Source organism: Galeopterus variegatus, unplaced genomic scaffold (assembly GCF_000696425.1).
Source record: "Galeopterus variegatus unplaced genomic scaffold, G_variegatus-3.0.2 Scaffold2555, whole genome shotgun sequence".
Taxonomy (NCBI): domain Eukaryota; kingdom Metazoa; phylum Chordata; class Mammalia; order Dermoptera; family Cynocephalidae; genus Galeopterus; species Galeopterus variegatus.
Window position 1 is genome coordinate 278986 of NW_007728666.1, and position 8443 is coordinate 287428.

Genomic DNA, 8443 nt, shown 5'->3' on the forward strand with positions numbered 1-8443 from the left:
TATGGATTTGGAATCTTAAGAGTCAACTATTATCTGGAATGTATAAAGAACTCTCAAAACTCAATAGTAGAAAAACCAAACGATCCAATTAGAAAGTGAGCAAAAGATACAGAGACATTTCACTGACAAGTATGTACAGAGGGCAAGAAAGCACATGAAAAGGTGTTCATAAGATGTGCAAATAAGACCATGGTGAGATGTCACTGCACACACACCTATTAGAACAGCTAAAATAAAAAACGGCGACAACACCAAGTGCTGATGACAATGGTGCAGAGGAACTGGGTCTGTCATGCATCGCTGGAAGGAATGCACCATGGTACGGCCACTCTGGGTAATGGTTTGGCAGTTTCTTAAAAAACTAAACATACACTTACCATATGACTCAGCAATCATAGCCCATTTATCCCAGAGAAATGAAAACTTATGTCCACACAAAAGCCAATATATGATTGTTCATAGCAGCTTAATTTGTAATAGCCGGAAAGAAAAAAAAAATCCCACAATGGGTAAATGGTTTGTTTACCATGGAATACCATGGATTATTACTTGTCAGTAAAAAGGAATAAACTATCGATACCCAAAACAACTTGGGTGAAAAGGTCACATACTGTATGATTCCATTTACATAAAAATCTCAAAGTAACAAAATTACAGAAATGGAGAGCAAATTAGTGGTTGCCAGGGATTAGGGATGGTGGTGGCCGGAGGGGTGGGTATGGCTATAAAAGGGTGGTATGAAGGACACCTTTGTGGTGATGGGACAGTTCTATATCTTGATTGTAGTGGTGGTTACACAAACTGTACATGTGACAAAACGATATAGAACTACATACACACAACGTATCAATGTCAGTTTTCTAGTTTGATATTGTACTATTGTTACATAAGGTGTAATTATTGGGAGAAACCGGGTACACAGGATCTCTATGCTATCTTCAAAATTTCCTTCGAACCTAGAATTATTTAAAAATAAAAAGTTAAAGCAAAAGAGTTAACTATAAAAATGTCTTCTCACAATCTCACAGGATCTCTATTATTTAAAACACAGGTGTAATTATTGGGAGAAACCGGGTACACAGGATCTCTATGCTATCTTCAAAATTTCCTTTGAATCTAGAATTATTTAAAAATAAAAAGTTAAAGCAAAAGAGTTAACTATAAAAATGTCTTCTCACAATCTCACAGGATCTCTATTATTTAAAACAGATCAAATATATATAAAAGGGTAGAAGGAAATCAATGATCATGCTATTTTGAGGATTTTAATTTCTAAAATCAACATGCATTGCTTTTATAATCAGAAAAATAAATATCCACAAAACTTAGCAGATCTGAAGGGAAGCGGGAGAATGCATAGTCGTAAATAAGGAGAAGGAACAAGAAGACAGAAAAGAGGCTGATGGGAAGAAGGAGGTAGGTGATGGGTGGGATCTGGGATTCGCCCCACAGGAGAGGGTCCCCTCACCTTGGTGACAGGACCAGCGTGGGCCTGGTACTCATTGAATTCTTTCTGCAAAGGCAGAGGGTACTTCATGGCACGAACGGTTCCCACTGAGGTGCCCACAAACATCATGCGCCCGGAATGCGAGATGACAATGGCTGTGTAGATGACGTCAAATGCTGACATCTCTCGAAGGATCTGGAACACACACAGCTCTGTTCAGTGTGAGGGGCCGAGCTGTGTCCCCAGTGTCCCAATGTCATTCTCTTCCTCTCCTCTCATAGCAACCTTAGGGAAAGGTCTGTATTTAGAAAATGTTTTGACTCTTCCTGATAGCACTGGCATAGAACCCAGCACCTAAGGGGCACGAACTAAGCATTTCTTGGTTGCTTGACTGATGCACAGCCAGTGCTAGGAGCTGGGAGTAATACTAACGAAAGGAAATCTTTCTACAGCACTTACAATGCGCCAACCTCTGTTTTGTGCTTTTTTCTTGTTGTTCCCCATTCAACCCTCACAAAACCCTGCAGAGGTAGTTGCTGCCATCCCTCTTTTAAAGATGACAAAGCAGAGTTGCGGAGATGGTGGGGGACTTGGCTCTGCTCCCACACTGGGTAGGCGGCAGTGTGGCCCCAGAGCCTCTGCCCTAGATGGCTCTGTCGTTGTGTATCTCAAGGTGAGAACGGGATGTTGACCATAAATCTACCCAGCGAGCATTTAGTAATGCCCATTATATAACAAGGCTGTACTTTCAGGGAACTCTTTCACCCCTTCTGTCAGTAATGCACTCACCCACCCACCCACCCACACATTTGCCGTGGGCCACGTGGTGTTGCAGCAAGGAAGGATGACGGAGAAATGGAACACGACCCTGCCCTAAAGGAGCTTTGTTCTGGTGCAGCATTGTAAGAGCAGCATGGAATTAGTGCCGGCCTACTTGGGGGTATCCAGGAGAGTCACCCCACTCTGAGCCATGTTCCATCCATGGGGAAACCTGCCTCAGGCCAGTTTGCTGCTGTGGTAGCTACATACTTTCCCAGGCACTAGCCCCATGAGAGTGACAAGCACGGAGGAAAAGCCAGAGAAGCCAGTGGAAATCAACTGTCACAGGGTGCCTGGAGTGGGACATAAGCCACATTTGTATAAAGTGTCCTTGCTGAGCTCTTTTCTCTTCCTTTAACTATTTGGAGGTAAATGTGGTAATTCTAAAATTCCAGAGTTTGGGGATTTCAAAAGAATACAGTGGCAAGCCTAGGTGATAGCAGCTAGCCATAGTTTGTTTTTACCCCAGGAAAGTGAGTGCCGACCCAGGGTAAGAGTGCAGTTTAGGGACACTGCTGACCTCCATGCCTGGAGGGTAGAAGAGAAGTTACAGAGAACAAGAAAAACGGAAATGGAAAAGGGCATGGCAATTTAACCCAGTTGGAAGGGCACCAGGCAGGAAATTCATCAGTTTAGGGACACTGCTGACCTCCATGCCTGGAGGGTAGAAGAGAAGTTACAGAGAACAAGCAAAATGGAAATGGAAAAGGGCATGGCAATTTAACCCAGTTGGAAGGGCACCAGGCAGGAAATTCACAAAGTGACAATAACTGAGCTGATCCCACAGGAATAAGAAGCCTGGTGCTATCCCATGAGGAAGGGGCCCTATACTCGCAGGCCCTCTTCCCATGTATACTTTCTGTGGCAAGCATGGGAGGCTGTCCTCTGCAGATCAGCGCAGTAGCCCAGAGGCGGGGCAGGGGCAGACTCACCGAAGAATCTGCAATCTCCTTGATGGTCTGGTCCGATCCAACAGCAAAGATAATTTTGGAATCGGGGGAGATGGTAACACAATTGTAGCTGCAGGACTTGAGCACACATTCTGTCTCTCTCTTTCCTGAGGACAGATTCCATTCATATACAGCACCATCTGTGCCACCAGAGATCAGTTTGCTGTCATCTGCATTCCACACAATTGAACGAATCTGCAGGGGATGAAGACATACCAGTTAAGTGTGTACGTACACACACACACCCCAACATGGAAGAGGGGAGGAACTCTTCAGGACGAACTCCACTAAACTGGGGCAGAGTGTCCTTACCTGGTATAGACTCTTCTGACAGCACAAAACAAATCTTCTTGGGAATGTTAATGTTCTGTTTCCTAAGATGTTTGCAAAATACTGAAGATGAAACACTACTATTTCTTTTTCACTTTATGTATATAATGACTGGGCTGTAATGGTTGCGTATTGCTACAACCAATCAATTATTGCTGTGTTTTTTTCAAAAAAATTTTATTTTGAAATTATACATTCACAGGAAGTTGCAAAAATAGCACAGAGAAAGTGGACTTTTGGAATGGCAGAGTGAGTACCTCAGCTGACTTCTTCACCAATAAATAAGTTAACTGGTAAAAATGATAAAAAAAAATCATTTAGAAAACTTCTGGTCAAGATGGTGGAATAGACGGTCCCCAGTGTCACTCTCTCCCACAAATCAATGAGTTTATAACTATAAAAATGTAACATCAGCCAAGCTGGGGCCTCTGGAGCTCAGGGGAAGAGGAGGAGAGACCTATGGAGGTCATGAAGGTGGGAGAAACCATGATGAGAGAAAGAAAAAACTGCTTGGAGCATTTTGGGCCATGGCCACTTTAAGGCTCAAGCTGCTGAGCACATGGAGCAGGAGCCGGCAAAAGCCACAGCTGTGCCCTTCAGATGGAGTTACTTGGAAGCGGCAGGGGAGAAGAGGGTCTTGGTGGCCCCCAGGACAGCAAGACCACTAATAGGGTTCCCATGGACCCATGCAGGAGTGAGGAGCCAGAACAGCTGAAAAAGGGGAACCACTCAGAGACCAGTGAGTCATCGCAAGGGACCGACGCATGGCCTGTCCCATGGGAAGTGTTTGGAGCATGAGTGGTGGGGGAGATGGACAACACTGGGACATAGCAAGGATAGCCGATCCACCCCCCAATCAGCACAGGACCACTCAGAGGAGACTGGTCGGGAATGCAGAACTGCATGGGGTGCAGTTTGATGAAAAAGCTCAGGCCCAGATCAGAGTTTCTATACAACCCAGGTGCACCAGGTCTCTGGAGAGCCTGAAGTACCTATAAGGTCAACCATTAAACCCTGAGCTGCACAAAAAGCCTTCCCTAGGGAAACAGCAGCAAAGCAGCAATTTAGCTCAACCACACAGCTCAAGTACTGGTTCCCACAGGAAGTTCCCCCATTTTAGAAGTAAGCAAAGGACAAAAAATTAGTTCTGGCCCAAGCACACCACCAGTGCCTTGGGGCCCACCAGGGGACATGAGGTATGGAGAAGGGGACCGGACCTGCTGCCCACTACCACTCACACTGCCAGCGCCTCAGGGCCTGCCTGGGGACCCAAGGCATGGATCTGGGGAACAGACACTCTGCACAATCAGGCACACTGCCAGCACAAAGGAGCATGCCAAAAACATCACCTCCATGTGGATGGCCCACTACAGCCACCACAATAACCATGGCTGCCACGAAAGTAGCTAGATGCCACAGCCACCACACAGATGGTCCACTAGCCACTGGAGTACATTGATACAAGGAGAGTCACCAGCAGAGATAAAGAAAAGAATAGGATGTCTCTCTCCACAAAGCCCATTCCAGAGTGACAGAAGAAGCATCTGCTCTATGATAATATTGGGGGATCTGATCACACCTCTCAGTATTGGACAGATCATTTAGGCAACAAATCAACAGGGTAACCATTACTCTTTCAGAAGGAGAGAAGAAATCTAGGGCAATTAGAGGGGAAAGGGGAAGGGAATGGGGGAAGGGGAGAGATTGGACGAAGGGCATAAAGAATAATTATAATTTGTAACAATATATATGCTAGTAATATTGATTTGATCAACATATCTCCATGTTGAACCCCCAAAATATGTATAAGCAATTTTGATTCAATAAAAATTAAAAAGAAATCATTTAAAGTCTCTGGAAATTGTCCTAAGGCATACAGCAAATGGAGAAATTCATTCAAGATAGTCTACTCAATCTTGGTAAGAATAGAGTCTGTGATATTCGAGCCATGGCTTGCTCTGTTACCCACCCCAGCTCCAAGGACTTCACTGTTGTGCACTCTGGGCAGCAGTGGCCCCTGCAGCTCCCAATCTTGGGCTACGGTTTCACTCTGGCAAGAGTAGATTGCTGGCATTTCTTGTTGCTGCCCTAGCCCCAGGTTGCGGAAGCTCTGTTCCAAGTAGGCGTGGCCAAGAGAACCTAGACTCCCTTCCCTTGGCCAGTCCCCACTCGTCAGTGTAAGCTTTACTCCATGTGCAGCAGGCCACAAATAACAGTGCCTGATTGTTCCGATCCCAGTTCGCTCATAGGGAGGAGGTGCTACGCCATGAGGGGCAAGCTGAAAAGAACAGGGGATTCCATTCGTCCCCACCTCTCCACCGACCTCGCAAGTGCCACCCACAGAATGGGGATGTTGCTCCTGGAAAAGCAAGTCCCTGCCTCCAGCTCGGGTGCAGCGGAGCAAGGGTTCTGCCCAGGGGAAAGTCAGGCCATAAGACGAAGAGCTCTACAGCTCTGTTTGAGGGGACTGACTTCATTTGGAACAGAGCACGGAGAAGTCCATGCTTACGGGCATTGTCTAAGACATTGGAGATCTTGGTGGAGAGCAATTAAGAGGAGGCTGATAACTCCATAATATGAGCAAAATGGTAGAGCAGCAGAATTTTCATAGAGAGAACAGGGGAAAGCGACAGTCAAGAAGAGCCTATCTGGGATCACAGATAATGCTGGGTGCTGGGAGGTTGTGTGCAGGGGCTATGCTGCCTCCACTCAGCAGCAATCAGCTCTCTAAAAAGCTGCACAAAACCCCATTTCAACAGGGTGGCAGCCTTGCTGGCACAGAGGCTTAAACACAGGATCTGACCAAACACTGAATAAGAAACTCCTCTGACGCAGAGGCATCTCCTAGGAAGCCAGGCTTAAAAATGAAATCAAGGGAGGGGATAGCTGAACGTCGGTTAATGGACACAAAATTACAGCTAGATAGGAAAAATAATGTACAGTAGTGCTAGGCATGTATAATTAACAATTATTTATTGTATGTTCTCAAATGGCTAGAAGAGAGGGGCTCAAATATTCTCATCACAAAGAAATGATACAGTTTATGGGCTGGCCTGTGGCTCACTTGCAAGAGTGTGTTGCTGATAATACCAAGACCTAGGGTTTGGATCCCTATATAGGGTTGGCCGGTTTCCTCACTTGGGAGAGTGTGGTGCTGACAACACCAAGTCAAGGGTTAAGATCCCCTTACCAGTCATCTTTAAAAAAAAAAAAGAAATGATACAGTTTTACAATGATGAATATGCTAATTACCCTGATTTTATCATCACTAATTGTATACGTGTATTGAAATATAATTCTGTATCCCATAAATATGTACAATCAATACGTGTCAATAGATGCAGAAAAAGCATTTGACAAAATTCCCCCTTTCCGTATTTGGAATGCTCTTCTCCTATAGTAGACCTAGCCCCCATTATCTTCAATGTATGTGCTTATTTTCTTGCTCTTCCTATAAGTAACCAATCATCCCCTTACCAATCATCTTTAAAAAAAAAAAAGAAATGATACAGTTTTACAATGATGAATATGCTAATTACCCTGATTTTATCATCACTAATTGTATACGTGTATTGAAATATAATTCTGTATCCCATAAATATGTACAATCAATACGTGTCAATAGATGCAGAAAAAGCATTTGACAAAATTCCCCCTTTCCGTATTTGGAATGCTCTTCTCCTATAGTAGACCTAGCCCCCATTATCTTCAATGTATGTGCTTATTTTCTTGCTCTTCCTATAAGTAACCAATCTCCTGACCCATTAGCCACCTCTGGGTATTTCCATGACTCCTACCCTGTCATCTTTAGTCACCTCCTCAGCACCATCTCCACCTCTTACATTGCATTTCCTAATTGTTTGTTACTATTACATAAAAAAACACTTTAAAAATACAGTGACTCTATTTCCAACAATATTCCTACATTCATTAATTTTAATAGTTTCCCTAAACATTCTTTGAATTTTCTATATACCCAGTCAAGTTGTCTGTGACAGTTTTATTTTTTCCTTTCCAATCTTTATGCCTTTTCTTTTCTTGCCTTATTGCACTGGAGAGGGACTCAGGAAAAGGCTAACAGAACGCATCATGTTTGTTCTCTCTTGCGGAGGAAATGCTTTCATAATTTCATGATCAAGTATACTGTTTGTTGTAGGTTTAGGAAATTCCCCATTATTTCTAGTTTGTTAAGTGCTTTTAAAAAAATCATGAAAGGATGTTAAATTTTACCAAGTTTTATTATATCTGCATTTATAGAGGTAAGCATATGATTTTTCTTCCTTATTAGGTTAATGTGGTACATAGCACATTAATTGATTTCAAAATCTAAAACGACCTTGCATTCTTGGAATAAACCCAGCTTGGTCATGCTGCATTATTGTGTTTATATATTGCTGGGTTGGTTTGAAAATATTTTGTTCAGAACTTTTCTATGTTCATGAAAAAGACTGGCTTATTATTTTTCTTTCTTGTGGTGTCTTTGACAGGTTTTGGTATCATGATTAAGCTGGCCTCATAGAACATCAAATATTCCCTCTCTTTTCAATTCTCTAGAAGAATTGTTTTCAAGATTAGTGTTATTTTTTCCTTAAATGTTGATGTGGGCCTAGAGTTTTCTTTGTAGGAAGGTTTAAAATTACAGTTTAAATTTTTATAGGAATTTGACAGTTTCATCTATACATTCAAATTTATTTGCATAAAGCTGTTTATAATATCCTGTTATGATCTTTTTAATGTCTATAGAAACTACAGTGGTATCTCCTTTTCATTCCTCATACTTATTATTTGTGTCTTCTCTCTCTCTCTCTCTTTTTTCTTGATCAGTTGTGCCAAGGGTTTGTCCATTTTGTGTTATCAAAGTATCAAGTTTTGGTTTTAACGATCTTTTATATGTTTA

At 42.9% G+C, this 8443-nt stretch overlaps 1 protein-coding gene across 1 annotated transcript in view; it reads right to left on the reverse strand.

Annotated features, from left to right (window-relative positions):
• WDR65 (WD repeat domain 65) overlaps nucleotides 1-3411 on the reverse strand; it is a gene marked incomplete at its 5' end in the record, with an annotated part of 42013 nt that extends 38602 nt beyond the window's left edge. Inside the window, 2 exons of the mRNA XM_008582282.1 lie at nucleotides 1469-1642; nucleotides 3199-3411. Coding sequence (XP_008580504.1) covers nucleotides 1469-1642; nucleotides 3199-3411 — 387 coding nt within the window. The remainder of the gene's footprint in view (nucleotides 1-1468; nucleotides 1643-3198) is intronic.
• Nucleotides 3412-8443: the final 5032 nt, after the last annotated feature.